The sequence below is a fragment of the Bubalus bubalis genome, chromosome 5, assembly GCF_019923935.1.
Source record: "Bubalus bubalis isolate 160015118507 breed Murrah chromosome 5, NDDB_SH_1, whole genome shotgun sequence".
NCBI lineage: Eukaryota > Metazoa > Chordata > Mammalia > Artiodactyla > Bovidae > Bubalus > Bubalus bubalis.
This window is the reverse complement of record NC_059161.1, coordinates 51710907-51733614: the sequence shown is the minus strand read 5'-3', so window position 1 is coordinate 51733614 and position 22708 is coordinate 51710907. Positions and strand designations below refer to the sequence as shown.

Below are 22708 nucleotides of genomic sequence, written 5' to 3'. Positions count from 1 at the left end.
TCCATCTTTGGATGAAATGTTCCATTGCATTGTTCACTGAAGAAGGCCTTCTTATCTCTCCCTGCTATTCTCCTGAACTCTACATTCAGTTGGGTAACCTTTCCCCTTCTCCCTTGCTTTTTGCTTCTCTTCCTGCCTCAGCTATTTGTAAAGCCTCCTCAGACAACCACTGTGCCTTCTTGCATTTATTTTTCTTTGGGATGGTTTTGTTCGCTGCCTCCTGTACAATATTACGAACCTCTGTGCACAGTTCTTCAGGCACTCTGTATACTAGATCTAATCCCTTGAATCTATTCATCACTTTCACTATATAATCATAGGGGATCTGATTTAGATTGCAATGGACTGGCCTAGTGGTTTTTCTCACTTTCTTTAATTTAAACATGAATTTTGCTGTAAGGAGCTGATGATCTGAGCCACAGTCAGCTCCAGGTCTCGTTTTTGCTGACGTATACAGCTTCTCCATCTTTGGGCACAAAAATGTAATCAATCTGATTTCAGTGTTGACCATTTGGTGTTATCCAGGTGTAAAGTGTCTCTTATGCTGTTGAAAAAGAGTGTCCACTATGACCAGTGCGTTCTCTTAGCAGAATTGTGTTAGCTTTGCCCATATGGTACTAGGGAATTGCAAATTAAAACAAGACACCACTACAAACCTATTAGTTTGCCAAAATCCAAAACACTGGTAACAAACATTGGCAAGGACGAGGAGTAATAGGAACTCTGATTCATTACTGGTAGGAATGTAATGGTCTGGCCACTTTGGAAGACAGTTTGCTATCTAAAGATACTCTTACCATACAATCCAGCAACTGTGTGCCTTGGTATTTAGTATTTATCCAAATGACTAAAAAACTTATGTCCACACAAAACCCTGCACGGGGACATAGTTTTATTCATAATTGCTAGAACGGGCTGCACTTGAGGTGTCTTTCAGTAGGTGAATAGATAAACTGGTACTTCCAGACAGTGGAATATTCAGCGCCCCAAAGAAATGTTATCAACCTGTGACAAGATACGCAGGAACCTTACATGTGTATTACTCAGTGAGATAAGCCAATTTGAAAAGGTTACCTACTGTGTGAGTCTAATGACACAATATTCTAGAACAGATGAAACTATGGAGATAGGAAAAACATCAGTGGTTGCCAGGGGTTGGGAGACAGAGGGATGAACAGGTAGAATGCAGAGGAATTTTATAGAGTAATGGAGATACTCTGTATGACATTATAATGATGGATATTTGTCATTATACATTTGCTCAAACCCTTACAGGAAAGATGTACACCACCACGACTGATGGCTAATATAAACTCTGGACTTTGGCTGAACCGATGTGTCAATGTAACTTCAGCTGCTGGGGCAAGTTGATGGTGGAAGAGGTCACACCTCTGTGGAAACTCTCCACTTTCCATACTTTTTGCTTAATTGTGCTGTGAACCTGAAACTACTCTAAAAGAGGGTCTAGTAAGATAACAACCACAGCAAATTTAAAGGCTACATTTCAAGCATCTAGAAGGAACATACCCCACACCCAACAGGACAAGTCTGGGTCACTGAATGCTGCTGGAGTAACGGGAGAGTGAGCTGAAGGACCTACTCTTTGCTCTCACAGAGCGGGCCCCTACCCAGGAAGCTCCAGGGTTGGGGCGACCCCCGCGCCTCCCCACTGCGCACATACCTGTCGCTCCGCCAGTCTCGGCCATCTTCTTGATCGTCTGCTGGTCATCCCAGCGGAGCTCAGAGAACCCCTCCACCTCGACATCAGGGTGCCAGATGGAGTAGCCGACCTTCCAGAAGCAGGAGAGGTGGTACCAGTGCGGGATTTTCCCATCGAACATGGGCGACTAGAAGGGCGGAATCAGAGGCGGAAAAGAGCCGTGAGCCTCAGGCGCGGCCCTCAGGACCAGACATCCCAAACCCCCTTGCTTATCTTGTCAACAGAGGACGGCACCCACCCCTCAGCTGAGGAAGCTGCCTTGCCTGCCATGGGACAGGCACCAGGCCATCCCATGGGGCTGACTGGCACTTCAGCTTAGAGTTCAGCCCTGAGTGCGGATACCAAACTTGCCACTGCGTTTCAGTCGCAAACTCAGCTCAGAGCTTGGTGAGGGCACAGGAGATGCCAGTCCTGCATCCCGGGCCCCCTCAAGCTGAAGAGGCCCCGCCACCGCCAGGGCCCGCACAGCCCCCAGGGCTCTGTGCACCTAGGACAATGGGGAATGAGTCCCTGATAAGCGCCGGGCTGAGCAGATGTGTCAGAGAAGTGTCATGCTGGCAGCAACCACGCAGACGTGCACGGAATGAAGGACTTCCATGAGGGAGACTCAAAGGGACCGGCTGAGGGGTGCTCCACCCCCAGGAGCTGGAGGGACCCTGCTGCCCACCACCCACCATGGGACACCCCACAGCTGTCTCTGAGGAACCAGCACCCTCATTTCACAGTCTCATGGGGGTGCGGTCAGACATGCAGCAGGTGATTCAGCCCCCGTTCTTTCCACTACGCTGCTCTACGTCTCTTGGCAGGAAGAGGTACTTAAAAATACACAAACGGTTCTTCTGACTGAACGCCCCAAACATCTGCTTTGATAGGACATAAATCTAAATGTCAAGCAGATGGCATAAAACAGCATTAAAAATAAACACCAAGCAGAACGTTTAGGATGGAGTCATGCGGACACAGAAAGTGCTTGGGAAAAGCAGGGATGAGCTCTCCCAACTGGCCCTCTCCTACTAGGTGAGCAGCCTCTCTCTGGGTTTTATAGACAGCACTGAATAAAATACAGGGATAATGGCTGGGGCACAGACTCAGGGTCGCGCAGCTTGGGTTTACAGCAGCAATGGCTGTCCTCTGGGCTCCCCAGCTCTAACCAGAGCCAAGAGCACTTCCTCAGGTCCCATGACAGATGCCCCTTCCCATAGCTCCCCAGAGTTAAGATCCATTTGGGCTATTATTTGATCAAGGTCTGTGCCCTGCATCAGGTCAGGAGCTGCCAGAGAGGCGCCATGCAACGCCTGTCTTGCCGGCACAGTCACGGCAGGCACTCAGAACGTTTGCGGGGTGCCCCAGGTCTGGAGGGAAGAGGAAGAAAGGAAGGATGGAGGAACTCCTGCTGTGCAAAAGATGCTCACTCCAAGATAGCCCTCCCCATCCACACCCAGTCAACAAATGGCATTTCAGAGAACAGACTCGTATCCTGGCTCTCAAACGTTCACCAAGGCAGCCAACATACCCTTAAGCACCTGGACGTCTTGTTACAGCATCTGCAGTGGCCTTGACCTGGCTCTGCCTGCCCTGGAAGCCCTCTTTAAGCCTCCTCTAAGTGCAGAGGGAGGGCCCTGACTCATGGCTCTGCCCGCCGCTCCCCCACCCCGGAACCTACGGCCACAATTTCTTTCTGGCTCTCTGAGGCCCCCACACTTGCTCCTTTAACTTTGGCCTGAGTGCTGTGTCCCCAGCCACCGGCACAGTGCCAAACATAAAAAGTCTCCACCAGGGTATACTCATGGCACAAACTCTGGGACTGCTGAGGCCGCTGGTCTCCCTCCAGAGGAAAGAACCCTTGATCAACACAAAGCTTTATACTTAAGAACTCAGGACTGAGGATGAGATGGCAAGAAAGTAAACCAGACCAAGGTCACAAGACTACTGCCTCACCAGGCAGCCGCCCGGCTGCCGTAAAGAGCAGAATCCTTGGCTGTAGACTTAGCAAACATGAGCACCCACCATGAACCAGGGTCCTTAACCCAGCCACCTCAGGCTGCTTCCTGAGAAATGGGCTATAAAAAAGAGGCCACACCAGGGCCAGGCTACCCCAGAGTGCAGAACCACTGTTACCAGGAAGAAAGTCAGCAGGGTTTCCGGCAGGCCCTCCCAAGAACACCAAGGTGCGGTTCATTCCCCTCCAGGCTGCCCCAGGGCCTGCCAGCTAAAGTATCAGGTATTGGATACTCCTCCGAAAACAATCCTCCCACACAAATGTAAAAGAAGGTATTTAAATCCAAAGGGGGTGGGGGGTGGGGGAAGAAAGGCTTCTTTTTTCTGGCCTTCACCAGCTCAGCCTACAGGACCTACAAAACATTTGTGATAAAACTCCACCCTCAATTACCATTAGAGAAAAATCACACTTAATTTTAATTCCTTCACTAAAAGTAAACAGGAGAGCCCAGAATGTTACACTTTGTTTAGTTTAGGAAGTGTTTACTCAGTGGAACCCTCTGGACTAGAGCCAACCAGCCTCTTTACTCCTCACCCATGTCCCAATAGAACAGGGTCCTCTGTCCAGTGAAGCCTATGGATGTCCCTTTCTCAGACTAACATTTTAAAATGCACAATAAAATACGTAAGTTCACAAAGGAAATCAATGGTATTAAAATAATTATGAAAACATTTAAAAAGTTTACTGGGATACAGTAATCTACAAGTCGCTCAGTCCAACTCTTTGCGACCCCATGGACTGCAGCACGCCAGGCTTCCCTGTCCTTCACCACAAACTTTATAGCATTAAATAACAAGATACAGTACTGCTTTAATAACTACTATAATCTTATTGCTAACAACTACTGTAATCTTGTTGCCATGTTATGCCACGCTTAGTTGTTCAGTCATGTCCGACTCTGTGACCCGACAGACTGTAGGCTGCCAGGCTCCTCTGTCCATGAGGATTCTCCAGGCAAGAATACTGGAATGGGTTGCCATGCCCTCCTCCAGGGGATCTTCCCAACCCACGGATCGAACCCAGGTTTCCCGCACTGCAGGTGGATTCTTTACCGTCTGAGCCACCAGGGAAGCCCACAATCTTGCTGAGATGAGTATAAATGATTATTTTAAAAAATCCCCAACAACTGTAAATGATATGAAAATTACTACTGATGACAGAAACTGCAGTTACTGTCAATGTGCCTTTGCTTTGGGGCTTACATTCATAACTGCAGAAAGTAATGAACTGTAACCGAAGTCCAGGGAAGACAGCAATCTTTTCTCATTGAAACTCATGGACCTCTTGAGTTCTACGTGCCATCCCACAGACTCCAGGTTAAGAGCCCCTGCATTAATGGGGACTTCACGAGATCAGCCAGCCACCCAAACGTTAGGATGAAATGAAAAGACGCTCTAGGGGAGATAAGGCTCCTCAAACAGGAGGCCTCATCTACTCCTCCATCTTCAACTTTCTGCCACTTCTGTGGTGAGCTCCAATTTGGCACGCACCATGCCAAGGGCACTCATCAGGTGGCACCCACCCCAGCACAGCAATGTTTACCAGTCATCACCCCTTTAACCAAATCGGGAGCTCCCAGAAATGGAGTCTGTCCTTGTGCCCCTGGTACTTAACACCATGCCTAGAACCTAACTGGTGCTCAGTGGGTGTTTACTAAGTGATAAGTGTTTGGTAGTGAGCTAGGTGGCCCTGAGAATGATACTAAGATGACAACGCCAACCCCTGTCATATTGTTGGAGCCTGTCAGGCTCCTCTGTCCATGTAATTTCCCAGGCAAGAATACTGGAGTGGGTTCCCATTTCCTTCTTCAGGGGATCTTCCCGACCCAGGGATCAAACCTGCATCTCTCAGGTCTCCTGCGCTGGCAGACAGGTTCTTTACCACTAGTGCCACCTGAGAAGTGACATTCTAATGTCACTGCTAATTCTAACTCCCAGATGGATCAGGATCTGTTTATTGGACTTTAACCTTTGGTTTTCATTGTTCGTTACTATAATCATATATAATAATCTGCTTCCGGGCACCCTGCCCCTCTGCCTAAAGGGATTAAGACATACATCCCCTCTCTAAGGGCTTCCCTGGTGGCTCAGATGGTAAAGAATCTGCCTGCAGTGCCGGGGACCCGGGTTGGATCCTTGGGTCGGGAAGATCTGCTGGAGAAGGAAATGGCAACCCACTCCAGTATTCTTGCCTGGAAAATCCCATGGACGGAGGAGCCCAGCAGGCTACAGTCCATGGGGTTGCAGAGTTGGACACGACTAAGCAACTTCAGTTTCTTTCCCCTCCCTAAGGTCGGCCATTTCAGGAGAGATTTGCAAGAAAATGATCTTTACTTTCTCAACTCCTTCCCCTCTGCGTCCTATAAAAGAAGCTGGCATCCAGATCCCAACAAGACAGCTGACTTTAAGGCAACCGTCTGCCATTTTCTCAGTCAGTTGACTTTCCAAATAATAAAGTTAGTACTCCTTGCTTCAATTAGCCTGTCGGGCAGTAAGCAGATTGAGCTGGGACTTGGTAACAATATTATGAAATGAGATAGCCTAAGTACACACTGGTACCCATTCCCCTACACCACCTAACTACTGCAAATGCAGCAATACCACCTAGTCATTCCTAAAATACCTACTGCCTCACCGGTGGAGGGAAAATCAAGCTATCTTGACCATGAGCACTAAGCTTGGACAAAAGCTTTACTTTGGGGTGGGGAGGACAGGGCAGGTGGGAACTAGAATTACACAGACAGACGGGAGCTTTTTGGAAGCTGAAAGTGGCAGGAATCTCTCTGCCCTGGGAGGGGTCTTCAGACACACCACCTCACTCCAACACCCCTCCTTGCCTGCTCGGAAGCCTCAGGGACCACCGGAGGGAATCTTGACTCTATTAACAAGCCCAGATGAGAATCACTACGAACCACTCTTATTCAAACCGGATAGCTACAAAGACGACGTTCTGTGAACTCGGAAAGTTTGGGGGGAAATGTTAAACCATAACGTAAGCCAAAAGTGAACGCACTGTACTGAAACAACATCGACTTGCATAGTTTTGCATAATTAATTAAAAAAAAACAGTGAGCGGGTGTTGAAATGATAGCCAAAAATAGATTAAAAAAAAAAAATCCAAATCGTCACTTGCCAGTCGCCACCGTCAATGTAGGACAAATATCTTCCAAAACAAGGTAGGTCAAAACCAGACAAAACTAGCCTCAAAAAACCACGAGTCAGTTTCCTTCCCGAAACGTATGGCAATAAAATAAACCCAGAACTAAGGATAGAAGCGGCTCCCAATTTTCACAAAGTAAAAGGCCCCACCGGCTCCAGACCGTACTTCCCGGGCTTTTCCTGCAAGATCAGCAAAACCTGACGGAAGAAGGGTCCACCCGGCGGGCTCGTCCCGCGATAGCAGCTGTGCCCGCAGGCCCCGCGCTGGCTGGGAGCGGTCGGCCAGGCCCACGGCTCCGGGCCGGCTCTCCCCCCACCCTCCTCGGACGCGCGAAGGCCCGGCCGCGCACAAAGCGCCCCCTCCGCCCGCACCTGCACCATGAAGGCCATCCGGATCGAGTCCTTGGGGATGCTCTCTTTGCATTTCTTGCAAGACGCGCGCCCGCTCTTGGCGTACTCGACCCGATAGGGCTTGTCTGAAGACTCCGCCATCCTTCTGCCGCTCACAGCTCCGGGAGCCCGACGCCGCGACTTGGAGACCCGCTGCTGCTACTGCCGTTTCAACCACCGATCCGCTACCCGGCGGCCAGGCGCCTAGAACCGTCGCCGCCTCAGAACACGCCGCGTAGGCCACCCGCCGCTCCCGATAGATTGCTGATGCCTGGCGGCGGGCACGCCCCGGCGCCCGTGCGCAGGGGCGGGGCCGCCGGCGCGCGCCCGCGCGCGCCCCCTGCCGGCCGAGGGTGGGGGCGGTAGTTCCCCGGCGCCTGCGGCTGCGCGACCTCCCTCCGGGATGCTGGAGGCAGAGGCCCGGCAGACCCTTCGCCTGCAGCTCTGGGAAGGACGGGGTGCCAGTCCTTTCACCATTTGTCCCCTTTAACTGTTTGTCCCCAGGAAGGCTTAAGTGTCCTAAGCTGATTCCACCCTTGTAGCTTCTTAATGCATGTGTCCCCTCTCCCCTGAGGGCGGCCAGATCTGGAAGGGGCTGGACTGGCTGGGGAAAGTCCTTTGGCAGCCAGAGGACCTGGGCAGGCCCTCGCTTGGGCTTGACTGCAGTCTGCGGGCCATTGGGACCGAACACTAACTGAAGTCTAGCATCACCTTCATATGAATTTTAATGCATGGATACAAATTTCGGGAGTCTCAGCAATAGTTACCACAGGACTTTCACGTCACTTTACAGTTTTGGGGGATGTAAACTACAAATTGGCACTTACCAAGAGCATTGCCAATTAACAACAACAAAAGCATTTTCTGTCTGCCTCTACAGAGATTGAACCCCATGCTGCTAAAGCTGTTGACCTTCAACAACCCTGAGGGAGTTCAGGGTGGAGTGAGGCACTCTGTGCTCCAGGGAATCTGATGGGACAGGTCTTTAGATAGTTGGATGTGTTGAGGAACAGATTTTATGATCTCAGTCCTTGCCTCTCCTCATATCTAGAGAAACACTAAATCCCTTCATGGTGACATCAGATTCTCATGACTAACAAAAACCCTTTGTAAAATGAGTGTTTCATGGCAGTGAACACCCCCTTCACCAAAACCTTATATATTGACTTTCCCCCACAGCTGCTTTGGAGCAGTCTCTCAGAGCTATCTGAGATCCTGCCTCCCAGGCTGCAGTCCTCATTTTGCCCCAAATAGAACTTAACTCACAACTCTCAAGTTGTACGTCTTTTTTTAGTCAACAGGGAGAACTCAGTATTAAGCTCATCACTACTTAAATTTCAGTCACTGAAAGGCCTGCCTCCCTGCTAAGTCACTTCAGTCGTGTCCGACTCTGTGTGACCCCACAGAAGGCAGCCTACCAGGCTCCCCCATCCCTGGGATTCTCCAGGCAAGAGTACTGGAGTGGGTTGCCATTTCATTCTCCAATGCAGGAAAGAGAAAAATGAAAGTGAAGTCGCTCAGTCGTGTCCGACCCTCAGCGACCCCATGGACCTCTGTCCATGGGATTTTCCAGGCAAGAGTACTGGAGTGGGGTGCCATTGCCTTGGGTCTTGTTATTTAATGTAGAACTGTATATACCTGGTTTCTTTTTCAATTCTATGCATTTTATTTTATTCATCTAAAACATGATTATAATGGAATATGCTCTATTTGAGAATATTCCATTCTATAGAGGAAAAGAAAAATAAGATGAATGAAACAAAACTTGTTAAACATACAGAAGGAAAAAGCCAGAAGTTTTTGAGATGCAGATGTTGAGTAGGCTAGTAGGTTGTGAGACAGACCTAGGCAAGAAGCTTAAGTAGTGACCTGTTTGATATGTTGCATGTGAATAGAGTAAGTGGAATATACGATGCAACAAATAAAAGAATTTTACTTGGAGGGTAACCAAATCAACAGGCATCATCATTTGACCTCTGGGTTGACAAGGGTATCATCCCTAATAGCCACTCACTGGTGATAATGTTGTGATCCCATTCTGGCTTCCATGTGCTCTGCTCAAGAACCGCAGATAAAACCCACGTCTGTTCAGCAGGTTATTGGCGAGCTACGGCTGCAGCCAGGTGTGCTTGCCCCTGTGTCTTTCTGATAGGTGACTGTGGGTTGGCTCCAGGTACTTACTCTCTGTTGAATAACTTTGAACATCTTCAATTCCAGTCTTCATAACCCCACTGTCAGTCTCAGAGAGAGACAGACAAATGAACATTGCAAGATCCCAGGTTTAGATGATGTGCTCCATCTCTCCTCCAGCCAGTCCTGGGTATGTTATCCATCCCATGTTGTTCTCCTTGCTGCAGAAGATGTCAATTAGGTGTTTCAAATTGATTTAATAAGCCCTGCAATTCAAGCATCTTAGTCTGTGAAGCTTTCTGTTCTGTGACTTCTCAGATAACTTGCCTGATAGTGTATCTGGAAGCTACTATTGCATTAGAGGCTCATAGACTTCACTGGATTGACAAATGGGCCCTGGGTGCACACACAAAGGTTAAGAATCCCTGCCTTACATATATCTGAACGAAACTATAATTTGAAAAGATACACGCGCTCCTATGTTCATAGCAGAACTGTATACGATAGTCAAAACGTCAAAACAACCCAAATATCCATTGACAGATGAATGGAATGGAGTATAAGCCATAAAAAAGGATGAAATAATGCCATTTGCAGCTACGTGAGTGGGCCTAGCAGTAGTTTAGTAGCTGAGTTGCTAAGTCGTGTCTGACTCTTGGCGACCCCATGAACTGTAGCCTGCCAGGCTCCTCTGTCCATGGGATTCTCCAGGCAAGAATACTGGAGAGATTATTATATGAAGTGAAGTGAGAGACAAATACCATATGATATCACTTACATGTGGAGTCTTAACATGACGCAAATGAACTTACATATGAAACAGACTCACATAGAGAAGGGATTCTGCTTGCCAAGTGGGAAGTTGGATTGGAAGTTTGCAAATGCAAACTGTTATATATAGATTGAATAAATAGCAAGATTTTATCGGATAGCTCAGGGAACAATATTCAATATCCTGTAATAAACCCTAATGGAAAAGAATATGAAAAAAAATTGTATAACTGAATCACTTTGCTGTACAGCAGAAATGAGCACAATTTTGTAAATCAACTATTGGAGAAGACAATGGCAACCCACTCCATTACTCTCGCCTGGAGAATCCTGTGGACAGGGGAGCCTGGTGGGCTGCACTCCATGGGGTTGGTTCAATTTACAAAAAGGTGAGAGGAATTCCTGCCCAAGAACACCAAGGAAAGCCAGGTATATTCTACCCCTCTACTTGATATTTCTGTTTGGATATCTTACATGGACATCCAGTAATGTCCAAAACCTCCCCCAGTGCTTTCTACCTCGGCAAATGGTCCATGGTTCTCTGCATTGCTTAGGCTAAATGCTTTGTAGTCAGACTTGATTCTTTTTCTATTCCATATCCGATCCATCGCTGAATGCTGACTTCCTGACCTCCACAGTCTCTCAGTATCTTCCCATCAACATAGCACTGTTTTCGGGACCGCCTGCATATTTGGCGGTTCTGGGAGAGTCTCCTTCCATGCTGGCCCTTTTTACATTCTTTTCCTCCCCATGAAAGCATGTGAGGTCACTTTAGATCTCAACCTGTGTTACTTCCACGTCCAAAACCTAAAGGCTTTTCATCACACTTGGAAGAAAATCCAGAGTTCTTCCTATGGCTGAATCTGAGCTCTGGCTGCTTCCCTGACTTGGTTGCCATCATCTCCTGAGGGCTCCCACTGTCCCAGCCACTCTGGCTTCCTGCATGTTCCTCAAGCCCACCCCCACCCACCCAAAAGTTTTTACCAGTGAGCACAAGCCTCACTCCCTGTCTTCATTCAGCCTCTGCTCACACGTCTCTGTGACCACCCCAGCTAAGATGCTTCATTTGTACGCTATCTTCATCTTCTTGCCCTGCTTATGTTCTTCTTTGCACTTATTATTTCTAAGCATATTTCATATACACGTGTATGTTTATTGTCTGTCTCCTTTACCAAAATGTAAGCTCCACTAGGGCAGTAGTTTTGCCTGTTATAATATCCTGAGTGCACAAGCACTCTAAATATTGGTTGAGTGAATGAATGAATGCACATTTGGTACTTCCTGTGCAGAGCCCACCTGTTTAATGAGTTTAATGACATGAGTTTGAGTAAACTCCAGGAATTGGCAAGGGACAGGGAGGCCTGGTGTGCTGCAGTCCATGGGGTCGCAAAGAGTCGGACACAACTGAGCAACTGAACTGAACTGATAAAAAAAAAAAAAAAAACTTTTATGGCATTAACTAATACACTATTATATTTACTCAGAAGCATTTAGACTGTCATGAAACTGTTATAAATAACTCCCCCTACTTCCAATTACAGGGGACAATTCAGTAACAGAACAATTATTTCCTATAAGCTGCATGAGAGACAACTGAAAAAACAACCATGCACCTATATAATTAATTTGTCCTGGGCGCCAACATGAAGCTGGTTTGAATTCCCATGCTGATTTACAACCAAAAGTGATACCAGGTGAGGTTGGTGGCCATGAAAAATAGCACCAGTACAGGGCTGTCTAAAAAATTATTGGGGAATTCTTGTTAACAATAATCCCCCATCCCCAAAAGGGGCAGTTTAAAAGAAAATCTTACAGTTTTACATTTCAATTTTTTTTTCAATTTAAAAGGAATGAATTGTGTCCAGGGAGGTTAAATGCTTGACAGAAAAGAAAGAAAGAAGAAAAAAATAAAAGCTGCCCTAGAACTATTTCATTCATCAGTAATCATTATCTTCAACTTTGTTGTCTATATCTTTCTCCTCTTCATTTATCTCTCCTTCTTTGTCTTTCTCTCTTTTTTTTTTCTTGTTTGGATCAGCCTTGACATCATCTTTTTTTTTTTTTTTTTGCCATATCAGCCTTCCTTTGGCTCAGGATGCAGCAAGATCCTTTTGGTACTTTTCCTTCCACAGTGCAGACTCCTTTTCAGGCTGCCTGCCATCTGCACTGTCACTCACATCTCTCCCGGTTTCTTTGCATCATTGCCACTAGACTTAGGACCAGGGTCCTCTTTGGTTTTGGGGTGGTACACCAAACACAAGAAACTGGCCAAAGGAGGCTTTTTGGGTGGTTGGAAACCCTGAACTTTTTGTTTCCATTTTGGGAGGAATAAAAGTTTTCATATCTGTTTGATAAGGGGCCTTGTCCACACTTGACTTTTTCCTTTCTCTTCGTCAGACAAGGCTTTCCACATTTCTGAGCATTTTATAAGATTTTTTTTTTCCCTTGGTGTGGACTATTTTTAAAGTCTTTATTGAATCTGTTACAATATTGCTTCTGTTTTATGTTTTGGTTTCTTGGGCAATGAGCCATGTGGGATGTAAGCTCCCCAACCAGGGATCCAACCTGTGCCCCCTGCATTGGAATGTGAAGTCTTAACTTGACTGCCAGGGAAGTCCCCTTTCTGAGCATTTAAAGAATAACTTGAGAATGACTGAAGCATCTGGATGGATTTTCCTGGGCTCCTTCTGGCAAGTTTATGCAAAGAGCCTATGACGACATTTGACCTCAGGCTTCTCAGGGCCTCCTCTGCCCTGCCGGTGTTTAGTTACTTTTCCTCAGGGAGGCAGAGTGGCTCAGCGCCGCTCGCTCTCACTTGCCTCAGCAGTGTCTCCAGGTGTTTCTGAGTCCCAGTTTTCACATAAGCGCATGAACCTGAAAGGCCTAGTGACAGCTCATTCCTTGGTCATTTAAGCCTTGTCTGCTGCCCCCCTGGCCCTTCCTCAGGGGCAGGGAGGCCTCTGCCATCATCTTTACCACCTTGCCCTTCAATGTTCTTCTGCTCACCCTCTTCCAATACATCCATTGCCAAATTTGTCTTTTTTATTTTTTAAAGATTGATTTATTATTAATTGAAGGATAATGGCTTTACAGAATTGTGTTGGTTTCTGCCAAACGTCAACATGAATCAGCCATAGCTATACATATCTCCCCCACCTCTTATTTTGGATTCTTTTCATTTATTTTTTATTGAAGGATAATTGCTTTACAGAATTTTGCTGTTTTCTGTCAAACCTCCAAAGTTAACTTTTTAAAAAAATAAAGTTGATCATGATGTCGACTCTGCTCAAAACCCTCTCTTGAATTTCTGTATCAAAACGTTGACAACCAATGCAATATTGTAAAGCAATTACCTTCCAATTAAAAATACATTTTTTAAAAAAAGAAAAAAAATTATTTTTTTGACTCTAGGACTCCCCTGGTGGTCCAGTGGTTAAGAATCTTCCTGCCAAAGAGGGGCACATGGTTTTCATCCCTGGTCCTGGAAGATCGCACAGACCTCAGGGGAGATAAGCCTGTGATCCACGACAAGAGAAGCCACTGCAATGAGAAGCTGGCACACTGCAACTAAAGAAAGCCTGCGTGCAGCAATGAAGACCCAGCGCAGCCAAAAATAAAGAGTGAAATTTAAAAAAAATACTTTTTGATTATACATGACAGAAATCTGGCTAGAAAGAAGATGGATCAGAAGGGCAATTTAGGGAGAGAATACTGAAGTAGTTGTGTAAGAGAAGGAAAGTCAAAGTTAGTCGCTCAGTCCTGTCCGACTCTTGTGACCACATGGACTGTAGTCTGCTAGGCTCCTCTGTCCATGGAATTCTCTAGGCAAGAATACTGGAATGGGTTGTCATTTCCTCCTGCAAGGGATCTTCCTGACCCAGGGATCGAACCTGGGTCTCCTGCCTTGCAGGCAGATTACCATCTGAGCCACCAGGGAAGCCCCAAGAAGAGAAGGAAGAATCACCCAAACCTGGGAAGGATGGAATGTGGATGGCAGTAGAGACGGTGGGATCCAGGGACTGAGACGCCTCTGGGACTATCTCTGCTTCTTGTTGCCACTTCTCCAGAACATGTTTCTTATAGAAGACTGGCTTCTGATACGTACAGCAGAGATTAAGGCCCCAAATGTCTCTTGACCTCTCTTTTTTTATAGCTTGTATCATTAGGGAGAGGGTCTTTTCCCCTCTGTTTTGCATAAGACATTTCAGGTGAGAATTCTGATGAAAACAGTGTGGGTCAGATGCCTATCCCCAAACCAATCAACAGGGACTCAGAGGTCTGGTCATGTAAGAACATGGGGCTTCTCTACAGCAGCTACGTAGATGGGGTGGGGTGGGGGGTTCCCAGAGAAAGAAGGGGCTAGGCAGACAATAGTTACTCCACTTTGCCCAACCAGACCCAGGCAGCTGGTGGCCTGAAGGCCACATTTGGCCCACAGCATTGTCTTAAATAGGCTTAAGATGGTTTTGAACTGTTTGTTAACATTTCAAAACCTGAATGTTTCTCATAAAAGCCTGGATTTCTGTTTTAACTTGAAATGTGGGAACACTGGACTTTGAATTCTCATGTGGCAAAAATTGGCTGGAGCTGAAAGGGTGTTGCTCATTTAAAATGGGGTATTCAATTGTTGTTGTCCTCTCACCTCTTGCTACTTCCCTGTTATCTATTGCTGCATAATCAACCACTCAAAACTCTGAGGTGAAAAGCAATAAAGTCACTTATGGTCATTCAGTTCAGTAGCTCAGTTGTGTCTGACTCTTTGCGACACCATGGACTGCAGCATGCCAGGCCTCCCTGTCCATCACCATCTCCTGGAGTTTACTCAAACGCATGTCCATTGAGTCAGTGATGCCATCCAACCATCTCATCCTCTGTTGTCCCCTTCTCCTCTTGCCTTCAATCTTTCCCAGCATCAGGGTCTTTTCAAATAGTCATTACCAGCCATGTTCCTGGAGGTTGGCTGGGTCTCACCCAGGGTCTCAGGTGGTTGCAGTCAGAGGGGGATGAGGCTGAAGTCAGCTGGAAGGCTTCCTTTGGTGGCTGCAGCTGGCTCTTGGCTGGGCTGTAGGCTGAAGCCCCTTCACATGGCCTTGCTGTGATTTGGGCTCTCTCATAGCATGGCAGCTGCCCTCTCTTCTCAGGGAAGACTCAGTCTCTATGCTATGTGTTCACTTTTTAAGTTAAATTCTTTCCAGGAGCTGTTTTCATTTCAGATAAGAAAATGGAGATGAGCAGAGAAGAATGGACAGCTCAAGGTCACCTCGTATTAAAGCCAGGAAGAGAACTGAGCCTCTGCCTTTCCCTCTCAGTTTACAGTTTACGCCACTGTCTCCTCCATCCTTCTCTCTCTGATGAAAGCTCTGGTGTCTTCTAGACCCTTCCTTGTACTACAGCCGGCTGTGGCCAGACCTGGCCCCTCACTAGGTTTCAGCTCTTCCTTGGCAGAAACTCTCTTTTGCTCAACATTGTTTCTGAATGACAGCTAGATGCCTGGCACTTAGCTGGCCCTCAGAAAGTGTTTATTTAATCAAATCCATATTTTTCAAGTACCGTCAATTTTCTTTTTATTGTATAGCTAGCTCCATAGGAACCTCAATTCCTGTTGTATGTGGGGACGGGCAACCGAGCAGGGGCAAGGAAATGCGTCCCCACCTGCTCACCGTCTCTCAGGACCTCCAGAGATGCCTGAGGAGCCCAGAGCCCAGATATTATTGTTTTGGGGAGAGGTGTATGTGTGTGAGAGAGACTGAATTTAAGGGATGTATGGTGGTTTTTCTTTGATAAAACTAAACAACAAAAACAATAAATTAAACAACACAGGTATGAATAGAATAAAGAATGGAAGCCTTTCTACTCTCAAGCTCTCCCTACACCTGTTCCCACAGCTCAGAGGTCATCACTCATCATTGTTTATGGTTCAGCCTATAACCTGCAAGATTCTTTACACACACAGTATGAGTTGAATACATACTGTACCCTACATTTTTTAGTATCCCAGAGATACCATTCCTTTCAACAGCTGCTTGCACATTTATAAAATAGATGAACCATACTTTTGTTGGTTTGTTGGTTTGTTTGGAGGGATGATAATGTTACTTATGTTTATCTGTGTTGAGTTTTCATCATTCACACATGACACACAGACACATCCATTTTGTAAAATATTTAGGGTTAGTGGTTTAGTTGCTAAGTTGTATCTGACTCTTGAGATATGGACTGTAGCCTGCCAGGCTCCTCTGTCCATGGAATTCTTCAGGCAAGAATACTGGAGTGGGTTGCCATTTCCTTTTCCAGGGGATCGTCCCAACCCAGGGATCAAACCCAGGTCTCCTGCTCTGCAGGCAGATTCTTTACCAACTGAGCTACCAGGGCGGTGTTCAACACAGCCACTTCCCATGTGTGACTACAGAGCACCTGAAATGTGAGTTTAAATTCAGATGTGCCATATGTGTAAATGCACATTGGATTTTGGAGACTTAGTATGAAAAAACTACAGTAAAATATCTCACTGGTAACTTGTTTATATTGATTATATGTTGAAATGATAATATTTTGGAATACTGGCTTAAATAAAATATATTGTTAAAATTAATTTTATGCTTCTTTTTTTTAAATGGCTAAAATTTGAAATTACATAAGTGTTTTGCATTATATTTCTTTTGGGCAGAGCTGATTTATATATTCTTTGCAGCCAAAGATGGAGAAGCTCTATACAGTCAGCAAAAACAAGACCAGGAGCTGACTGTGGCTCAGACCATGAACTCCTTATTGCCAAATTCAGACTTAAACTGAGGAAAGTAGGGAAAACCACTAGACCATTCAGGTATGACCTAAATCAAATCCCTTATGATTATACAGTGGAAGTGAGAAATAGATTTAAGGGCCTAGATCTGATAGATAGAGTGCCTGATGAACTATGGAATGAGGTTTGTGACACTGTACAGGAGACAGGGATCAAGACCATCTCCATGGAAAAGAAATACAAAAAAGCAAAATGGCTGTCTGGGGAGGCCTTACAAATAGCTGTGAAAAGAAGAGAAGCGAAAAGCAAAGGAGAAAAGGAAAGATATAAGCATCTGAATGCAGAGTTCCAAAGAATAGCAAGAAGAGATAAGAAAGCCTTCCTCAGCGATCAATGCAAAGAAATAGAGGAAAACAACAGAATGGGAAAGACTAGAGATCTCTTCAAGAAAATCAGAGATACCACAGGAACATTTCATGCAAAGATGGGCTCAATAAAGGACAGAAATGGTATGGACCTAACAGAAGCAGAAGATATTAAGAAGAGATGGCAAGAATACACAAAAGAACTGTACAAAAAAGAGCTTCACGACCAAGATAATCATGATGGTGTGATCACTGACCTAGAGCCAGACATCCTGGAATGTGAAGTCAAGTGGGCCTTAGAACGCATCACTATGAACAAAGCTAGTGGAGGTGATGGAATTCCAGTTGGGCTATTCCAAATCCTGAAAGATGATGCTGTGAAAGTGCTGCACTCAATATGCCAGCAAATTTGGAAAACTCAGCAGTGGCCACAGAACTGGAAAAGGTCAGTTTTCATTCCAACCCCAAAGAAAGGCAATGCCAAAGAATGCTCAAACTACCACACAATTGCACTCATGTCACACGCTAGTAAAGTAATGCTCAAAATTCTCCAAGCCAGGCTTCAGCAATATGTGAACCGTGAACTTCCGGATGTTCAAGCTGGTTTTAGAAAAGGCAGAGGAACCAGAGATCAAATTGCCAACATCCGCTGGATCATGGAAAAAGCAAGAGAATTCCAGAAAAACATCTATTTCTGCTTTATTGACTATGCCAAAGCCTTTGACTGTATGGATCACAATCAAATGTGGAAAATTCTGAAAGAGATGGGAATACCAGACCCCTGATCTGCCTCTTGAGAAATTTGTATGCAGGTCAGGAAGCAACAGTTAGAACTGGACATGGAACAACAGACTGGTTCCAAATAGGAAAAGGAGTTCGTCAAGGCTGTATATTGTCACCCTGTTTATTTAACTTATATGCAGAGTACATCACGAGAAACGCTGGACTGGAAGAAACACAAGCTGGAATCAAGATTGCCGGGAGAAATATCAATAACCTCAGATATGCAGATGACACCACCCTTATGGCAGAAAGTGAAGAGGAACTCAAAAGCCTCTTGATGAAAGTGAAAGTGGAGAGTGAAAAAGTTGGCTTAAAGCTCAACATTCAGAAAACGAAGATCATGGCATCCGGTCCCATCACTTCATGGGAAATAGATGGGGAAACAGTGGAAACAGTGTCAGACTTTATTTTGCTGGGCTCCAAAATCACTGCAGATGGTGACTGCAGCCATGAAATTAAAAGACGCTTACCCTTGGAAGGAAAGTTATGACCAACCTAGATAGCATATTCAAAAGCAGAGACATTACTTTGCCAACAAAGGTTCGTCTAGTCAAGGCTATGGTTTTTCCTATGGTCATGTATGGATGGGAGAGCTGGACTGTGAAGAAGGCTGAGCACCGAAGAATTGATGCTTTTGAACTGTGGTGTTGGAGAAGACTCTTGAGAGTCCCTTGGACTGCAAGGAGATCCAACCAGTCCATTCTGAAGGAGATCAGCCCTGGGATTTCTTTGGAAGGACTGATGCTAAAGCTGAAACTCCAGTACTTTGGCCACCTCATGTGAAGAGTTGACTCATTGGAAAAGACTGTGATGCTGGGAGGGATTGGGGGCAAGAGGAGAAGGGGACGACAGAGGATGAGATGGCTGGATGGCATCACCGACTCGATGGACGTGAGTTTGAGTGAACTCTGGGAGTTGGTGATGGACAGGGAGGCCTGGCATTCTGCGATTCATGGGGTCGCAAAGAGTCGGACACGACTGAGCGACTGATTTGATCTGATTTGATATATCCAGAAGTGGAATTACTGGATTATATGGTAATTCTATTGGAAAATTTTTGAGAAACCACCATACTGCTTTTCACAGCAGCTGTACTATTTTACGTGCTGATCTACACTGCTTAAGGATTTCAATTTTTCCACATCCTCCCCAATATTTGTAATTTTCTGTGGTCTTCTTTTCTTTTTATAGTAGCTATTCTAATGGGCGTGAGATGGTGTCTCAATGTGGTTTAGATTTGCATTTCTCTAAATGATTAGTAAAGAGTCGGTCACGACTGAGCGACTGAACTGAACTGAACTGAATTGAAATGATTAGTAAGGTTGAGCATCTTTTAACATGCTTGTCGGTGTTTGTACATCTGGAGAAATGTCTATTCAGGTCCTTTGCCCATTTTGTAGTGGAGTTGTTTGTTTTCTTACTCTTGAGTTGTAGAACTTCTATATATTTTTTTAACATTATCCCCCGTATCAAATATATGATTTGCAAATATTTTCTCCCATTCTATAGATTTCCCACTTTGTTGTATAGTCTTCTAATCCACAGAAGTTTTTACTTTTGATTAATGTTTAATTAATTTTGTAGTCTAACTTATCTGTTTTTACTTTTGTTGCCCATGCTTTTGGTCAAATTAAAAAAAAAAAAATCACTGTTAAAATCCAGCATCATGAAGCTGTACCTCTATGTTTTCTCCGGAGTTTTATATATGCCCTGCCCTCCATCTCCTCCAAAGATAAAATTTATCTTGCCCCTATTCGAGAACCAAGCGTGGGGAGGAAGCACACTGTAACCAATCACCTGAACTCTGAACCAGAGCATCTCTGGGTTTTACTGTGTGTGACTTTTGTAGTGTTGGCAGGCTTTAAACCTTTAGTCGTTCTTGGTCATCTGCTGATGTGTGTATTAGAGATTATATATATGTTCATCTCTGGTTTTGTTTGTCGTGACTGGTGATTTAGTCTGTGGGGAGCAGGGTGGGGAGGTGAGAGTGGGTGCATGCTTCTGCAATGGGGGTGCTGGTAGGTTATTCTGCCTGCAGGAGTTCCCACCCCTCCTGGAGACAGCAGAAGCCAGGAGCCACAAGAGGCTCTCCAGTTTCCACACCTAACCTGGATGTGCCCTTGTAGCCTTGACTAATACCCCTAAATTCCTCTTCCCCTTTTAGCTGTTGTCTGGGTGTGCAGCTTTCCTTACCCACTAATAGCTGATGGAGTCAGCTGTTAGCATAACTGACTCCATCTTGGGCACTTACAGTTTCTCTTATCCTTCTGTTGACCCTACCCAGGACTGTACTGTGCAGCAAATCATTTCTCTGTTGTCAAGGGCATTGTAATTAGTAGATACTGTTTAATAATTATTAGGACCATGTAGTCTCTATGCTCTGTTATTCCCCAGACAATGATGGAAACCTTCGCTGATATATTTCTGGTGCCCATGAGACTAGTTAGTCATTTGTAAGTCTTGACTTAGGAATGCATGTGCTGTTTCTAAGCCTCTGCCCTCATTTCCTAGATAACTATAAAATTGTCCCAGGTGTGGAGAGCAGCTGCACATTCTTCCGGATCAACCTGATTATGCTCCCACCAAGTAAGTAAGTGACTCTATAATAAACTGATCCATTGATTGTAAGGAGTGGCCTGCCTCATTTTTTTAGTCTTAAGGTGCCTTCTGAGTTCAGTGGGCCAGTTGCATTCCCTCCACCCTCCAACACCCAGCCTTGCTCCTGCGGCACCGTCTGCTGTGGTGTTATCTGGGAGTTTCCCCGCATGTCCCACCCTGTCTATTCTCTGTCGTTTGGGGCTTTCTGAGGTCTTGGTCCACCATGTGTTGTAAGACCTGGGATGCTATGTCCTGCCTTGCCATCTTTGGGCCTCACGGGACCCAACCCTGTGTTCCCTGGCTCTCACCAGCATGCCCCTCTCCTATCAGGAAAGGCTCCCCACTGGTTAGTTCCTCTATCAACTGTGCTACAGCACCCTACCCACCTGAATCTCATTGACTGGAAAAAATACACTGCCAAAAAGTTGAGACTTATGTTTTATTTGCTGCATTACTGAGGACTTAAGCCCAGGAGGCAGCCTCTCATATAACTCTGAGGGCCTGTTTGAAAGAGACAAGGAAGGAGCCAGGAGTTTTTGCAAAAAAAAAAAAAAAAAAAATCAACCAAAAAAAGCAAACAAAAAACAGGTAGTTGAACATCAAAAGATTACTGGTAATTAAAAAAAGCATATCAAACTAGTGAATGTAGTGCTTTTCTATATACGGGAAGATGCAAAAGTCTGGGCTTGATGGAATTATGCTTTGATATGTGCATTAATTATCTAGGGCCAGTATCTTGTTTTTCTCCACTCCGAATTCCCTCAGGACACACCATCAGCGTTGACTGCAGTGGCTGAGGACTTGAAGGCCACAGCATCCTTGTTCACTGAAACGGCAGGTGACATTCTTGGTCCACAGCCTCAATCAAAGGGGTTTTACCTTCCTGCCAGCCTGAAAATTTGTTCAAACAAGTCAGTGACATCCCCCCATCATGGAAACCAAGGGTCAGCCCATCTCCTTGTCACTACAAAGCCTGCCTCCAACAGTCAGTGCTTTTTCACTCTGCTCCCAAGTGCAGCCCTGGTGTGGCCCTTCCTGGTGTGTGTGCCCTCCCCCCGAGGCTGTGATACAGGTGACTAAGAAGCTCCCTTCACCCTCATCTGCTCTGTGTCAGCTGTCATGTCCTACTATTTAGGGCAGGGATCACTCCCTCACTAACGGGGTGAGGAGGGAGTGATCAGAACACACCGACTGCACGCTTTCTTGTCTTCCTGTGCTGTTATGGGCTTATTAATTACTTTAACATATTTCTTCCCTGGGGACTTCTCTGGTGGTCCAGTAGCTAAGACTCCACTGGATCTAGTGCAGACTCCTAGTGCAGGGAGCCCAGGTTTGATCCCTGGTCAGGGAACTAGATTCCACATGCTGCAACTAGAAAGATCCCACATGCTGTGATGAAGATGGAAGGTCCCAAGTGCCGCAACTAAGACCAAGCGCAGCCAAATAAATAAATACACAAATAAATTTAAAAATATTTTTTATTCTCTGGCTTCATGGGATTTGGGGTGGGTTGGATACTACATGATATCTGCTCAGTCTCTCTCCCCTTAATTTACTTGGCTTTTATAAAAATCTAGATTGTTACTTACTTTTTTTGTTGTTCTTAAAAAAAAAAAAAACCCTCATGCGAAGAGTTGACTCATTGGAAAAGACTCTGATGCTGGGAGGGATTGGGGGCAGGAGGAAAAGGGGACGACAGAGGATGAGATAACTGGATGGCATCACCGACTCGATGGACGTGAGTTTGAGTGAACTCTGGGAGTTGGTGATGGAGAGGGAGGCCTGGCATGGTGCGATTCATGGGATTGCAGAGTCGGACACGACTGAGTGACTGAACTGAACTGAACTGAACTGGAAAAAAAAAAATGCTGCCATTTCCACCCTTACGCATTTGTTTTTGTACACCTCTGCTATGATTCCTGAGACAGAGTCCTAGAGATGGGATAATGAATTTAAAATTTTTAGAGAATCTGGCAAATTGCTCCTTGAGGAGGCTATACTGATTTATACTCCCTCCAGCAGTGTTTGAGACTAACATCCGGTGGAAGTTGT

The 22708-nt window shown here is 45.7% G+C and overlaps 1 protein-coding gene across 3 annotated transcripts in view; it reads right to left on the bottom strand.

The window, feature by feature from the left end:
* PARP1 (poly(ADP-ribose) polymerase 1) overlaps positions 1 to 14281 on the bottom strand; it is a 48380-nt gene extending 34099 nt beyond the window's left edge. The window contains exons 1-3 of one of the 3 annotated variants that reach the window (XM_044943097.2): positions 14139 to 14281; positions 9449 to 9618; positions 1682 to 1847 (exon numbers count right to left, since the gene is read on the bottom strand). In XM_044943097.2, coding sequence (XP_044799032.2) covers positions 1682 to 1847; positions 9449 to 9472 — 190 coding nt within the window. In that variant the 5' untranslated portion in view covers positions 9473 to 9618; positions 14139 to 14281. Of the gene's footprint in view, positions 1 to 1681; positions 1848 to 7249; positions 7547 to 9448; positions 9619 to 14138 lie in introns of those variants that run through there. The other 2 variants (XM_044943099.2, XM_006046078.4) reach the window with 2 other exon arrangements.
* Positions 14282 to 22708: the final 8427 nt, after the last annotated feature.